The 16516-nt window shown below is 49.7% G+C and overlaps 3 protein-coding genes across 3 annotated transcripts; all 3 read left to right on the top strand.

Moving 5' to 3' along the window:
• Positions 1–2189: 2189 nt before the first annotated feature.
• On the top strand, positions 2190–7968 carry Pdw03_2319 (reverse transcriptase; the record flags this gene model as incomplete). The annotated part of the gene is made up of 6 exons (XM_066100145.1): positions 2190–3891; positions 4017–4831; positions 5642–5774; positions 6270–6739; positions 6842–7343; positions 7403–7968. 6 exons carry the CDS (start codon positions 2190–2192, stop codon positions 7966–7968), a joined length of 4188 nt encoding a protein of 1395 aa, XP_065957872.1.
• Positions 7969–10316: 2348 nt separating this feature from the next.
• Positions 10317–11249, top strand: Pdw03_2318 (endo-1,5-arabinanase; the record flags this gene model as incomplete). The annotated part of the gene is made up of 4 exons (XM_014681454.2): positions 10317–10367; positions 10438–10914; positions 10974–11059; positions 11114–11249. The coding sequence occupies 4 exons, from the start codon at positions 10317–10319 to the stop codon at positions 11247–11249; spliced, it is 750 nt and encodes a 249-aa protein (XP_014536940.2).
• Positions 11250–13402: 2153 nt separating this feature from the next.
• On the top strand, positions 13403–15861 carry Pdw03_2317 (Tetratricopeptide-like helical; the record flags this gene model as incomplete). Its single annotated transcript, XM_014681450.2, has 6 exons — positions 13403–13405; positions 13456–13520; positions 13574–13817; positions 13866–13928; positions 13998–14309; positions 14362–15861. The coding sequence occupies 6 exons, from the start codon at positions 13403–13405 to the stop codon at positions 15859–15861; spliced, it is 2187 nt and encodes a 728-aa protein (XP_014536936.2).
• Positions 15862–16516: the final 655 nt, after the last annotated feature.

Here is a 16516-nt window from a genome sequence, read left to right as displayed (position 1 = left end):
AAGCCCTAAGCCCTAAGCCCTAAGCCCTAAGCCCTAAGCCCTAAGCCCTAAGCCCTAAGCCCTAAGCCCTAAGCCCTAAGCCCTAAGCCCTAAGCCCTAAGCCCTAAGCCCTAAGCCCTAAGCCCTAAAGCCCTAAAGCCCTAAGCGTGGCGATCATGCCCTGGTCAAACAAGGTCTAGGCTACTATATCCAGGGCCTTCGTCACCTCCAAAAAGCATTGTGGGACCCCAGCCTCATGCGAGAAGATGGGACTCTGGCTGCGTGCATGGCACTCAGCCTTTACGAGGCTCTTGAATGCCCCAGCCTGGGTTCCGAGGGTTATTTCAACCACTGTCGTGGCATCATCGCTTTGATTCAATCTCGCGGTCATGAGATGCATTCCTCGGGCGCGGGACATCGATTATTCCTTGGCGTTCGACTCCCGGGGGTAGGACTCTAAGTAAAAATTCCAGCCTTTGTTTATGTGTTAATTTCACTAGATCTTGTTCTCTTTGAAACACCATACCTCGACCATTTTCATCGAGTCCGCTTGGATGGAACAACCTTGGGCAGGAACACCAAAAACTTCTCACGATCAGGTAATAGATTGCCTCGCCCAAGCCCCTGTGATTCTAGAAAGTATCAGATCATTGCCCCTCCTGAGCATAACCCAACAGGTCGATTTACTTCAATATTTGATTTGTAAATGCTGGCGAATTGACAAACAGTTGGATTTAACCTATGATCAAATACGATCACAAGATCTATACTGGCGGGTGCCATCATCACAAGCCCCGACTTTGTTTCCGGTCGTTTTCTGTTTCCGAAACGCCCAGATTGCTGCTACACTCACACTCCTGTGGGCAACGCGAACGTTGCTTTGGTCTGGTCTTTGCAACATCTACCAGCACTTGGAAAGCATCCCTGGCCCAGTAGCTGGATACGAAGGTTCTGTTCGGGGTAGCCGGTGTGGAGAGTACCTATCCGTGGCACATCAAGTCTGCCAATCTGTTGAATACTTTTTGAGAGATGACATGCTGCTAGCCGGGCCTTTATCTGTTAGCCCCGCGCTTGGGATTGTGCTGGACAGTTTACGCAATCGGCCTGGTCATGGACCTGAAATTGCCTGGATTCAATCAGCTCTGGAGGTAGTTCGGCGAAAAGGACTCCGTGTTCTGCAGGATTTTAAGTTATAAATCATATAGCATGGCAATTTTCTACTACTTATAAAGGGTTCTATCCTATGGGAGCGGCCGCAGTCTAGTAGACTAGAATTAGGGTGTTAGCTTTACTATGGGCGAAAAAGGTGGGGCTCTAATGTAACGGATAAAGGTCCTTAACTAAATAACTAACGTATTCGGTAGGCGAACTGGCCACCCCAACCAACTTCTTAATTAAAAATGCATTTATCCCAACCAAAACGCCATTAAATTAATATACTAAAATCATCCATCTAGCTAGGCATCTATTAATCTTATGTCCTATTTCTCCACAACCACTACACTTTGGCGGGGCCCGCGTACGTGGTTGTAAAGCCGGCGAAGGGCTTCTTCGTGGAAGGGGAGGAGGTGCTTCAATTGATTCCACCGGCTCAGTAATCAATTGAGAAGCTTCTTGAACTGAGAGGCCTTCTTCAGTAGGTATCTGCCTCCGGGATCTAGTACGCTTTGCTTCTGCTTCTCGTTGGCGGCGCGTAAATCCTTGTTTTCTTTGGCGAGTAAGATAGCACCTTGCATTGTAAGACGGAAGCCTTTTACAAGCTGGTTTAATGCACGATCTGACGGGCTAGGTGGGCTTCGAGATCTTGTACGAAGTAAAGCTTTGATTGATGAAGCTTGACGACGTAGTTCTTTCTCCGTAAAGGGGGTTTTTTGGGGTAAAATTCCGGCTTGATTCACTCCCCCGGCTGGCTGGGGGGGTGTGAGGGATGGATGATGACATACGTATTATTAAGCAGCGGACTTGTCCTACGCAACAATTCTATAGTAGTAAGATCATCTTTACCACAACCAGCTTAATTCCATAACACATTGGTAGCATGTCCTGATTAAGCCAGAGGTCCTCTGGTTAGGCATACCATACGGTTACCGAATTTTCCGGTCGCTAAGCCCCTGGGTTACCAGCGGTGGAAGGGTTCAGATCACCTACAAGATCACCTACGCTTCGCATACAACTTACGCCTCCCTCAGCTCACTACCCCACTAGCCCCAATGCAGGGCACACAGCAGGACGTCCCGCAGGGACCTTCGTCCAATATCACCCTGTCGAGGGCTGAACTGCATGAAATCCTTGATGACGCGCTTACTCGAGCTCGTACACGCGAGGTCGACAACGTTCGAGCAATAGTCGACGAAGTCATCACGGCGCGTCGTGACGATATCCGCGGGCCACCGGGTCGAGACGGACAGGATGCACCACATAGCACCGCGCCCTGGAAGACGGACGACGTAGGTTACTTCACACCTGACCCTACGTCAGACGTACATGTACGCACTCTTCGGGGAACCACGTACTACACGAATGTTTATGCCTTCATCAACCAGCTAAAGGCATTGATCCCGTTGAAATCTGAGGAAGTGGTCCGAGCGAACCTACCATCGTGCCTGCGGGAGGCAGCAGCTCGATGGTACAGCACGGAGCTGTCAGACGAAGAGAGGCAGGATTTAAGTGTCCGCTCTCTGCAGTTGGGCTGGTTCGCCACCCTCGAAAGACGGTTCAAGCCGCGCGCCACAGAGGCGATCGTCAAAGTGATGGCACCGTCATCAGTCTACTCCTGGCGGGACGTACGCGCAGGGCGCAGTGTTACAGAATGGGCCCAAAACATGTTACGAGACGCCCAAGCAGCCGAGATAACAGGTACTACAACAGTGCTCCGCTTAGTGTGGACACGTCTTGAACCAGCACTTCAGCGTGACATACGGGAACCCAGCCCAGCTACCAGGATCTCGCAGTTCATGGCAGACTTAGATTTGCGTTATGGACAGTGGTATGAGATGTCGCAACGCGCCCGACCGATGCAGCGTCAGACGCAGCCCCAACCAGTTCGTTACCAATGTCAGCAACGCCAGCCCCAGTATAATCCTCGTAACGCAGGTTACGCCTACGGTCGTGGAGAACAAGCATACCAGCTACCCTTCCGGCCACGGGACACACAAACTGACAATCGCCAGCTTATGTGGAATTCGATTCCTAACGTACAACGTCAATCACAGCAGCGGTTCCCTAGGAATGCTTACCAGCCACCGCCAAATGTTCCTCAAACCCAGGCTCAGCGTACGTCTTACGTACCGCCTCAGCAGCAACGGCCACAAGGAGCCTACCAGCCGCGTCAGCAGCAGCCGCAGGGCCAGACCAACCAAGCCGGCCAGCTCGTGCTCTCTGACAAGCCGTGGAATCAAGCCAGTTACTTCAACACAGGCTACGTAGCGCGGCAGCCACGCGCTCGGCCAGCCACAGCATACCAAGCGGAGCCACAGGAAGTTGCTCCTCCCGACGAGAGCTTGCCAGCGTTTTACGACGGCCAGCACTTCTATGACCCCCACAATGACGCGTATTACGTAGATGAGGAATACAACAGCTATGCGGAGTACCCTGAGGAGGATCCTCAAGCGTACTGGCAGGCCCCTCCTTTTCAGGACAACGAGGACAACGAGGACGACCATGACCAACCATGTTACTCCGTGACAGAGGATCTCACACCTACCGCCACCTGCCTACACTGCTCTGCCGCCTTTTTATCCAATAACAAGCTCCATGCGCACCTAAAGGACTGCGCTTCGAGACACACAGCAGCCGCAGATGATGACACCACTGTTGCATATTACGTATCCCAGCCGGAGGGTACTGAGACGGATGCCCTACCCCCGGACTTGCCAATAATCAGATCAGACCGGGCACGAGCTACTCAGCCGGGTATGGCTTACAAGTCCTGGCGATATGCGTCGACCGTCGTCGGATTGATAGACTAGCACAAGCTGCTTGTCGCATGCCTCGATACCGGATGCGTCATGACCATTATTGATGCGGACCTTGCAAAGTCCCTAGGAATCCCGCTGCAAAAGTGAACACCTGCAAAAGTGAACACCTGCAAAAGTGTACACCAGTGCCCGTCGCCGGGATCGGATCCCGCCATTTATCGTCCGCATATGTCTCGTTCGATGCCTTCTTCCGCGGCGCGGATAACGCAGCTTGTATCCGCATCGAGGCGCATTTGGTCGAAAACCTAAAAGCGAAGCTCTTGATCGGGATGGACGTCATAGGTCATGAAGGCTTCCGGTTGGACTTTAACGCGAAGACAGTCAAGATCCCGTCATGTATGGGTCTGGAGATTCCGATTTCCACACACGCTAAGCCCCACCACGCGGCCCCGCGGGCAGTCTACGCAGCTGAACACGTCCTCATTCCCCTGCGCTCTATTGTGCGTGTGCCAGCGCGTGTGCAGGCAACGCTGCCCGATGATCGGGATTACGTATTTGAAGGTCGTCATCGCCAAGCTGCATTTTACTCTCATTTGGTCGAGGCAAACTTTGCCTGGGTCCAAGCTGTCAACGAAACTGCCGACCCGATCTCCCTTCGCCGGCGGGATCGCATTGGCACCCTATATGAGGCAGATATGCCTATGGCTTGCGCAGTGGAACCAATAGTCGCGGAGCTCGGCCGTTCTACCACCGAAACGGATTTCGATCCTAACGCTAACCCGCCTAATGAAGGCCTACGTCATGCGCAAGACGACGGTATTCAGCTAAATAACGGAATCACGTTATGGGCCGGTTTACAGCCTTCCCAAGCTCAACAACTGACGGAACTTTTGATGTCATACGATGTCTGGGGCAATCGGCCTACTGTGGTTGACGTTCCCGAGGATCGATGGATGACCATCCCGCTGGTCCCAGGCTGGGAATCTAAACTCCCAAAATCCAAAATCTACCCTGTCGGCCCGAGGGACCGTGCCGTGATCGATGAGACTTTCCAGCCTCTACACGACCAAGGAAAGATGAGCTATACGACTGAGCACACGGCTACAGGTTTCCCAGTCTTTGTCGTCTGGCGCGTGTTCCAGCACCCAGGGCGTGAGCCCGAGCGAAAGGGTCGCGCCGTCGTCGACCTCCGTCCGTTAAACAAAGTCGTCCAGCGAGACATTTATCCTATCCCTACAATAGACGACATCGTCCTCCTAACTCAGGGTAAGCAATATATCTCTGTGTTAGACGCAGCGAAATTCTTTTACCAGTGGCGCGTCCGACGTGACCACCGCGATCGTATATGTGTCGTCTCACATAGGGGCCAGGAGATGTTCCATGTGGCCGTTATGGGCTTTTGCAATAGCGTGCCATATGTCCAACGTCAGATGGACTTGCTTCTGAAGGAGTTTGCAGACTTCTGTAGGGCATACCTTGATGACATCGTTGTGGCGTCGGACGCCTTCCACCTCCACATCGAGCACTTGTCTTTGGTCCTGGGTGTTCTCGAGAAGCACTCAGTATCCCTGGAGCCTAAGAAGGCGTATTTCGCCTTTCCCGAGGTCTCGTTGCTAGGCCAGCGGGTAGACGCATTGGGCATGGCCACACCCGAAGACAAGATTAAGGCAATCGCCGGCCTGGAGTTCCCACGTACGTTGCGTCAGCTGGAAACGTACCTCGGTATGACTGGCGCATTACGCCAGTACGTCCCGTTCTATGCAAAGAAATCCGAGCCACTACAGATCCGAAAGACCGAGCTCCTACGTGGAAGCCCAGTCAAAGGATGTCCACGTCGAGAGTGGTCTACCCGCACACGGTACGCGCATCCGACGGAACGTGAGCTTGCCTCCTTCGATACCATCCAAGCGGTCTTCCAGGATCCCCGATGGCTAGCGCATTGGGACCGGACACGGCGATTGTATTTCGACATCGACGCATCTCAGGAAGGCGGTCATGGAGCTATGGTATTCCATGTGAAGCGTGACTACACACACACAAACCTGAAGATGACCCCACCGTCGACCGCGGTAGAACCAATCATGTTCATGAGTCGACTGCTGACCCCAGCCGAGAAACAGTATTGGGCAACGGAATTAGAGGTCTCTTGCATTGTCTGGGTCATACGCAAAATCCGACACATGATCGAAGCAGCTCCGGAGGACTTGACACCAGTAGCCTATGCTGACCACATAGCGACGATTAATTCCGCTACCTCTTTGGTATCCGCGTCAGCAGATCGACTAAACCTGCGTCTGGTGCGAGCGTCTCAGTATCTCCAGCAGTTTCGTCTGCAAGTCCATCACAAGGCGGGCAAATTAAACTACGTCGCAGACGCTCTTTCCCGTCTATCGGCAGTGGAAAAAGCCCAGCCCCGTGAAGACGATGACCTGGAAGCCCTGTACGCCGACCCTGCGTCTGACGTAGTTAGGCCTGTCAGCTTGACGTCTGACCTGGCGTTGCCTGGCGCGGCATCCACATGGGACGTTCCTGATGAGGCCTACGCCTTCCTCACGTCCTACGTACAGCTCTCCGATGATTTCCAGCAGCGTGTGCGAACAGCTTACAAGGAAGACCCTAAATGGAGCCTTGTCCTCAACGAGCTCCAAAGGGTGACACAGGACCCCGACCCTATCAAGCCACGTCTACCCTACGAAACCGACGACGGCTTGCTGTATTCAACGCAGGCCGACGGCGACCGGTGGCTGTGTATTCCTGAGGCGATCAAAGATGATATCTTCGAAATGGCACACGGTGACGGACACCTCGGTTTCCATCGCGCCTGGCAGAAGATGCGAGGCTTTGTCATACACAAGGGAGCAAAAAAGCTCCGGGCGTATATCGATTAGTGTGACGAGTGCAAGAAAAACGCAGTACATCGTCACAAACCATACGGATCACTTCAGCCGATTCTCGCGCCACCGATCCCGTTTCATACGCTGACAATTGACTTTGTTACCGGCCTGCCACGCACGAAGAAGGGTTTCGATGCGGTGGCAATCTACACATGTAAATCCACAAAGCGTATCGGCTCGACGCCCGGAAAGAAGACCTGGAGCGGTGAAGAATGGGCTATCGCGGTCCTCCGTGACCTCCAGAAGGGCGACTGGGGGATCCCCGTGGTGTGGATCTCCGACCGGGACAAGCGCTTTGTTCAAGGCTTCTGGAAGGGTATATTTACTGCCCTACGCACTAAGCTCCTATATACGGCGGCGTATAACCCACAGGCAGACGGCCAATCGGAACGTTCGAACCAAACAGGCGAAATCTGGCTACGCCACTGGCAGAATATCCACCAGGAAGCGGATTGGGACGAAGGTCTCGCGCCAATGCAAGCCTCACTGAATGCCTCAGTCAATGTATCCACTGGCGACTCACCACACAAGCTTATTTTCGGTGTCGATCTACGTATGCCGTGGAATCTCCTCCGTCAGGCTTTCGTCGGATCTCCCCAAGCGAGCCGACAGGACGCCGACGAATGTGCCAAGTACGCGGCTATGCTATGGTGATGAAGAAGCAATACGATAGCCGTCACAAGCCTGTCTTTTTCCAGAAGAATGACTTCGTATACTTACGTCTTGCGCAAGGGACTGAGCCGGGTTATATATGGCCATCGCGCAACATCACAAGGAAACTTACCCAGCGACATATCAAGTGCCGTGTCATTGAACGCGTCGGACGCCTGGCGTATCGCTTACAGATGCCGCCAGAGCTTGCTGGAGCTCTCCCAGTGGTATCGTTACAACACCTAGAACGTGCCCCTCAAGAAGGCGATCTCTCTTCAGCTGAACCTCCCTCCACGTTCGATCCACGCTTCCCGGAAGACACAGATCGTGCAGACGTAGACGCGGTCCTGGATATGCGACATAGAGGCCGCGGACGGGGTCGACGAAAGCAGTACCTAGTCCGGTGGTCCGGAGTGGGGAATGAACACCTGGAGTGGCTGGATGAGGATAACCTGGTGGGAGCAGAAGAAAAGGTCCTAGAATACCTCCAAGACGTCCTGCGTCATACGCAGGAGTCCATAAATTAATCATACATCTGAAGCGGGCTTGTTTATATTAGCGTTCATATTTGATATACCCTTTGCTGATGCCCGCTCCTTGTTTGTTTGTTTTATTTAGACTTCCGCAAAGCTCGAAAAGCTCGAAAAGCTCGAAACCCGACCCGATCAAGGCTCCTAATTATTAGATAGAAAGAACTAAAATCTACTATCAGATATTAGTATTATCCTAACCATCTAGATACATCCTTTAAGATTTTCGGTTTAAGAGTAGTACTTCTTAAGTTTTAAGCGACTAGCTATGAGTACTTTAAGTATATCTAATCTCGATAGAATATACTTACGTTTAAGTAGCGCCTCTACTTTAAAAAAGTAATTAAAGAGGGTATTATAAATCTTATTGCGCTTTGATCCAACCTAGCACTCTCCCGCTGGATCAGAGCACGCTGATCAAGCTATTATGCTTCCAATTTTTTTGGCTCTATAGATAAACTAGCTTCGAATTCTTGTTCCTCGATAAAATCTGCTCAGTGATGGGCGGATAGCGGACACTATGGCCGGTGTCTCGACGGCTGTGGAAACGGCCAAGAGCATCGTTCATGCGTTCTGATTTCAGCTAGGTCTCAAATTTATGTTTCTGTGACCGGAACCATTTGACTATTCTCTCCTATCTGCTCTTGCTGCCCTCTTCTTGGCCGCTTTACATGCCCCGGCGCGTTAGGGCTATATTTGCCGGTCCGGTTTTCTACAGCTGTGGATATGGTTCATCGTTCGGCCACACGTACTTCCTGGGGATTACAATAGATCCTTCACAGTTTAAAACTGATTCGACTGAACCTTAGATGGGATAGTTAAACTAGCTAGCTATTCATCCAGTCATCGGGCTCTTCTAGATTTTAAGGAGAAAGAGAGATCTAATTTAAATTCCCAATGGCACTCTAGGAATTAGGATACAACGTAGATATCAATCACATTATAGTCTACTACTACTAGTGATACTCTACGAATCCCCGGGGCGGCCACCCCGCAGCCCTCCTGTAACGCTTTATAGCTAACCTCACCCGGTATAATTGCTAAGCCCGAATCCATTTTCTGCGAAGAATTGAGTAGCTGTTTGAGATTGCGGGTAGATTCTACTTTGACCCTCCATTCGATTCGGTCATTAGCGCCGGAGAAGATGTGGGGTTGGCCCCTCCAGGTGGCAAACGGTTGCCCAACGCGCTACTTCTTTCATGACGAGGATGAGGCCTTGACGCGAAGCATGACTGGTTTGCAGTGAAAATTGTGGGCCTTTTGCATAACGATTTAATGCAGGCTTCAACTAAACTATCGCGTCACTCGATGTTAGGATTAGTTTTTGCGGATATTTGCACTTCCTTTTATCCGATTGACACGGCTATTGTGTTGACTTGAGATTTCCCGGAACTTGACATACTCAAGTTGCATGGTGGCGCCTATAGCTCTTGAAAATTCCCACCAGTCGGTGGTGCGAAGGGACAGTGCGAAGGGACAGAACGGCCAAAGATCAAATGCCTGATTTCGTAGGGTTGCTGTCTGAAATGCCTAAATTGTGCCTGGTTTTCGACGAGCAGAAATAAGGATACATGGGTTACTATAATAGATAGCTTAACATGCAAAGTATCTACCGAATAAGTTCAGAAGAATGAAACTATACTATTCCTACTACACAAATCCTAGAGTTCCCTTTTTTTCTTCATGTTGAAGTGTTTTCATATTTGTCCCCCTTTCTTTTTACCCCCTCTACTACTCCCATGCGCTTACCCTAGTCACCGTTCGAAGCCTTTCTCCAGGTAATCTATCCAAAGATACATTTTGTGCGGTCGGGGATAGTGTTCTTGGGATTTGTTGGGAATAGCTTCAATCTACAGTGTTTAGCATAGAGCGGTGTCGAAAGCGGTTTACAATCAGGTATGCACAAGCATCAACCCTGTCAAATCAGGCATCTGACCTTTGGCCGCTCTGCCCCCTTCGCATATTTCCCCTCCCTTCTGTGATGTATCAGGCCATCGCAGCAAAAGATGTCCGATGGGGTAAAAATGTCCGGATTTCCACGAATGATCACTGCATCTCCATCACTTAGTAATCTCTATAAATTGCAATGGCAGCCCATCGATTTTCGTTCAATCTTAAAATGATCTCCCTCGATGTATTTTAATAATATCATCAAGCTGGTACTTTGCGCATCCCTGGTGCATGGATATGCAAACCCTGGCAGTTGTTCAGGGGCCTGCAATGTGCATGACCCAACGTTGATACAAAGATCATCGGACAATCTTTATTTCCGATTTTCTACTGGCAGCAGAATTTCTTATGCGAGTGCTTCATCGATCAACGGACCATGGACTGCCATTGGGTCCATGTTGCCAAGTGGATCTTCGATCGATCTCGCTGGAAATGATGACCTGTGGGTAAGAACGATCCTTACTGCAAAGCTCGTCTGCAACTAATGAAGCAACTCGGCACTGACTTCCGTGTTAGGCCCCCGATGCGCAGCTTGTGAATGGTGTTTACTACGTTTATTATTCTGTATCGACGTTTGGTTCACAGAATTCAGCCCTTGGACTAGCGACATCTGCAACTATGGAGTCCGGCTCCTGGGTTGACCATGGAGCAACTGGCATTGCCTCGTCATCTGGCAAGGAATTCAATGCCATCGATGGCAATTTGTTCAATGATGGTACTACTTACTATCTGAATTTCGGCTCCTTTTGGCACGACATCTATCAGGCTCCAATGAGCTCGGATGCCACTAAAGTCGCATCATCACCCTACAATCTGGCGTATGACCCATCTGGAACACACGCTGTGGAGGGATCCTATATGTATAAGTATGGAATCTACTACTATCTCTTTTACTCTGCCGGCATCTGTTGTGGCTACGACAAATCTCGCCCCGCCAGCGGAGCAGAATACAAAATCAAGGTCTGCCGATCGACCTCACCTACTAGTGGATTCGTATGTGACCAAAAGTTTCCCTGTTTGAACACTCGCCCTAACTCTATTCTATCTCAAAGGTTGATGCCGCGGGTACTGCTTGTACAGGCGGGGGGGGCACAGTTGTTCTAGAAAGTCATGGCACAGTATACGGTCCTGGTGGACAGTAAGTTCTTTAATTAGATTGCCAAGCACAAAAATTAACCTGATATTTCTCCAGGGGCGTATTTACCGATTCTACCCTCGGCCCAGTGCTTTACTACCACTATGTCGACACCACTGTGGGCTATGCTGATGGCCAGAAACTCTTTGGGTGGAATCAGATCGATTTCTCAAGCGGATGGCCAGTGGTTTAGGTACTAAAGTGAGTTGGCGTCTAGTTTTTGGTGCCTTTTTCAGTCCAGGTATCGTTTGTCAAGGCTAGATGGCTGCTTCTTTCTCCGGTTCTGTCGGCTTGTATCACGATGAAAGAATGGTTCTTTTTTTGGGCCTGTCTCCGTTGACCTGATGATATTTTTCCGTTAGGTAAATTTAATGCAAGCAATCCAGCATAGCAAATCCCAAGTATATTGTTAATCGCCTAGGCTGCATGTTTTGACACAAGGTATCTTTATCAGGTCTCCTTCTCTGAAGTTACGGGGAAAAAACCAAAGTACTACTAACCATACAATTTTCAGACTAGTTAATGTAAGATCGTGAAAATTTTTACATTAGGCGAGCATTGATTTCTCGCTCTAAATTTGAGTAGAGTAGAGTTCATATCAGTTGTGCCCATCTCGGCAGTCTCCACACTCGGCCGACTAGTGCCCGCGTTGATCTACAAAATTAGTCCGTCTTTCTCAGGACTATTCTCCACATTTCATAAAATTCATTTCCTATGGCCAAGTCATCCAGAATAAGCGCAAAATTTCCGGTGATTTACAAAGGAAGATGAAGGCGCGTTGTGCGAAATTTCCGTCGTATGGTCTTCCTTCTCCAAAGTCTCCGACGTCATCCTGAGATAAATAGGTGGCTGGCAGTGACAGTGGGAAGTGGTGTTGTTTCGTTGTTGATGATATCGAACACTTTCGATGTTCAAGTGCTTCATTACTTGGGAACTGTCTTCTTCCTACTCGATATGTTGCCACTTGCTCTAGCCTTTGTCGCTTCTTTTCTCCGATACGATATGATACGCCATACATCCTAGAATATGGAATGTGAGGATTCTAGACCTAATCAATTCACTCTTCTTGGTGACAATCCCTATGGAATTTGCTACACTTGTTGAGATGGGGTGTTTATTTGCGTGTCAATCTGGGGCAAACGGGCCAGAAAAGATTTGTGGGCCTTGTGGACCATAGGCTTCGTCGCTGAGGCTTCTGTAACTTGTCCCGGTCCTTCATTTTGTAGGTCTAACGTCCTGCACAAAACCAACGTTTAATATGCTGACCTCAGATCGAGTATCTCAGCGCTACGTTAACTCGCTATATCGGATCACAGCACCCCAATCATTGTCAATCCCAGCAATAACTGTGGCAGCGGGTACTGGCGCAGCGGTTGCCTTTGTCCTACCGGACGAACAACATGCGCGAGGAACACTCCTCGTCTCGTTCATTCTCCGGGGCGTGGGCACCCCATTGGCCTTTAAGGTATCTTTTATCTGCAACTAGCGGTGCATAAGCTTCCACCGCAGATTGTGAGCTACTTTTTTACCCCTGGGGCCTCTTGGATTTGGTGGGTTCCGGCAAGTTATATCGCTGAATTTCTTTAAGCCATGGTATTGCGCTGTCAGCATCCTTTGCATTTGAAAAGTAGCAAGGTACTTTTGCAGGATTCCATATTACTCAACCCCATCGTGGGCCAGATGGCATACGTATTGGGTGCTCTCATCTCCCTCCGCACGTGAAGCTTCGACTTTAGCCAGCTCGTTCTTCAACGTTCTCGGCACCATGTCTCCTGTTTTCCCATTTTCTGCTCTAGGATTACTAAATTTACGTCTGCGAACCTTAAGTGGCCTTCTTTTGCTGTTGTGGTAATTGGTAACATTGCGAACTGCACACGGGGCGTGGTGCGGAATCCTGTTTTATGCCCGGTACGTATTGTGTACAAAACCTAGCGAAGGAATATGGGGCTGCGCAAGATATGGATCAGCATCGGGCGTAAGAATGAAAGAATTGATCTCTCCCAAGCCTCGAAGCACTCCACCAATACCATTCATGTGCCCAGGTGTGATGCATCATGCCGGATAACCCCGCTGACAGCGTCTTCTATCACGGCGAATGGAGGGAAAGCCACGAAGCACTGTGCACTTTGGGCAATTTTTGCCGAACTCTATATTTTTATGTGATTGGTCCTGGGTTTACTGTGTATGAATATCTAGTTAACCATCTAGCCCCACGTTCAGCCCGTCAGATTTGAGTTCGCTTTCATCTCACTCCCTCTCTCTCTTATGTTACATTCTTTTATAAAACTAACAGTTTATTGACTCTTTGCTATCCCCCTATGTCTTTCACGATATTGTTTGAGTAGAATGGTAAGGCCTGGGTTACATCTATGGGGTATGGCAAGCTAAACGAAGTCTAGGATGCGGTATATGAGTTTCCCTTCTTGCAGGAGGTATTCTCTCCCCTTGAATCCCACAAGGTCGAGTATGAATACCAAGCTCTGCTGTATTCTTATTCCTTTCTAAGTTTTTCTTTAGTGTTGTCTTTGTTCATGGCCTGAATCCAAGCGGTCGAAATGATCATCCTTTCCAGACATGGACACATAGCAATGGCAAGTTTTGGCCGAGGGACTTCCTAGCCGATGACATTCCATATGCGCGCATCTTTGTCTATGGATACAATTCAAACATCACTCATCCACAGACGATGTCCACGGCAAGCATCAAGGACCACGCCAATACCCTGTTGAACTTGTTGGATATGGAACGCGGCCCCCAGATGGTAGATCAAACCTGGAAATCTCGTGAATGCCCCCCTTAACTTTTACAGGGCTCTATTCCACCCAAGGTGATATTTATCGGACATAGCTTGGGAGGTTTAGTGATCAAGCAGGTCAGATATGCTTCATTTACCTCACAAATCCCACCTTTTTTCACGGTTTCTAACAGTCATATGGTATAGGCACTTCTCAATGCCAAAGAAGATCCGAAATACACTTCTATTCGTTCCGCAACTTCTGGTCTCGTCTTCTTCGGGACACCTCATCGTGGAGCGAAGGCTGTGGAACTGGGGAAAATTGCATCCCGGGTTGCCCGCTTTGTCTCCAAAGGCCATGCTAGCAATGACCTTCTAGACTGCTTGGAGCACAACTCACTTTTTACTCGGCAAATGACCGATCGATTCCGACATCAACTAGAAGATTATCGTGTTGTTAGCTTTGTCGAAGGGAAGGAGGTGCAAATAGGGGGAGTTGGACCTGCATCAATCAGCCATGTAAGCACAAAGCCCTAAATCTTCCTTTCGAAGAAATACTGAGATGGAAAAGCTTGTGGTTGATGAAGAGTCTGCCGTTCTTGGATTGTCTGGTTTACGCGAGACTCAACTCAAGCTTGACGCAGATCACTCGCAGATGTGCAAGGTGGGCGTTCGGGGTCCTATGTACCGTTTGATAAAAGGAAACATCAAGCAACTGGTAGATCAGGCGCTTTTGTCGGAGCAAGGTTTCATTCCACAATTGATGCCTCCAAGTACCGTGTCATCTCTACCGCCGGTGCTACCACACGTTCGTTTGATTAGTAGCACGCCATGCCAAATCCCAGCCCCTGCGGTGCAAAGGGTGACAGGACTGATTTTCAATGCTCTGGATAATGACCCACGATCTGTCCGCTCCGCAGAACTCAAGAATCAGGCTCGGTGGGATGAAGCCCGATCAGTTGAGTATGGGATTTTCCAGGAGCATATGCGCACCCTTGGTCCGGATCATTTCAGCACACTATCAGTCGCATACAACCTAGCTGAAGTGGAATTAGAGACCAGCTACTTGGAGAAAGCAAGTGAATGGTGCCATTGGGTGTCCGACACCACCCAACGCGTCTTTGGGACAAAGCATCCTCTAGCAATGAAGACGGAAAGTTTGACCGCGGAGGTCTTGTGTCATCGGGGCAAGTACCAAGAGGCCGAGTCGATTTGCGCTAACGTGCTAGCACGCCAGCAAATGACTATCGGCGAGGACCACTTGGATACCTGTGACACTCGACGCCGACTAGGAGTGATGTACAACGCGCTAGGTCGCCGGCAAAATGCGGTCATGACTGCAGAAAAGCTGACAGATACTCTGAAACGTCTGCTTGGAGAAACCCACATTCGTGTATTCGGCTCTGTTTTGGATACTTTGGAATACATTGTTAGCAACCAATCTGGAGACGCAAATACCCTCATTGTTATGCGTTTTCAGCCAGATGTACAACGAGCCGTGGAGATGTTGTTGCAGACCTACCAAGAGCTTCGGACTGCCTTGGGTCATGGACACCCATCTACCATTCGCGCGCTCTGTCTCCACGGTCGAGCACAAAGCTTTACACAGCAGAGTATAGAGGCCTCGGAGACTCTTCGCCGTGCTTTGGCCAGTGCAGAAGAAGCCCTAGGACCCGATCACCCACTGACTATGGACATCGTGAGTAATATTGGCGTCATGTACGCTCTGCAAAATGGCTATGCACAGGGTTCAATCACCAATGGTCGTGCCCGGGAAGCCTTCCCCTGGTTACTGCGATATTTGAATTGGGTAGAACATCGCAAAGGCAAAGACAATCCCGAAACCCAAGCCACGTTGGAGTGGCTGGCCAATTTACACTTCAACGCTAAAGAGTACGAGCCCGCCCAGCAGTACTATGAGCGCCTTGTGGCGAATATGCGGAGGAACGACCCAAAAGTGACCCAACGTATCGACAATCAGCTTCAACTGTGTCGGGCGAACACCATTTACACCCGTCGGGGCCTGGGGTCGGGAATAGGAGGGTTTTTATCCAACTTGCAGCGACATTGAAGTTCACGTCGATTTCTTTACTTTGAATCAATGGGATATTCATCATTCACTCATACTCATATGTGAAGAAATTTTAATCCACGAAGAAGTATCGGGAAGGTCTCTCGACATGATGTTCCATAGGTAGACCCAATTATCAGCTATTTAGTGTGAGTACTTGTCTGGGACGCTCTTTCTGTACAGAATTAGCGCTCGCTTCCCTCCGCCAAGTTCCTATGGGAATATCATACCCATCCTTATCCAACTGCTCACGGCCGGTATCGGTGAGCTTCTTCGCCTGGTCACCCTTGCCACCGCCGAGCTTATTCTCCGCGGCGTGAATTCCTAAAGATGTTAAACTTGGAAATCCAATCCGCGAGATTAAGGATAGTGAATCTCACCCTTGTCAAGGTATTCTTGGCCCTTGTTGCCTCCGAGCTTATTAGCGAGACCGGAGAGTTTGTCCATTGCGAGTAGAGTTGTGATTGTTACAAATGTAGAAGATGGTGTGTGGAAGCAAAAGTCCTGTTGAACCACGCTGTTTATAAAGATTCATAGAATCTATCCCAAAATCGATTACATTATACTCCGCAATTTGTTATCGCGTCCTGGAATGATGATTCGCTTTAGCATAGAATGCTATCGTCAGTGCCACCCTCGCATCATCCTAAATGTG

The sequence above is a fragment of the Penicillium digitatum genome, chromosome 5, assembly GCF_016767815.1.
Source record: "Penicillium digitatum chromosome 5, complete sequence".
Lineage (NCBI taxonomy): Eukaryota > Fungi > Ascomycota > Eurotiomycetes > Eurotiales > Aspergillaceae > Penicillium > Penicillium digitatum.
Note: the sequence above shows the minus strand (reverse complement) of the source record. Positions and strands in the feature narration are given on the sequence as shown.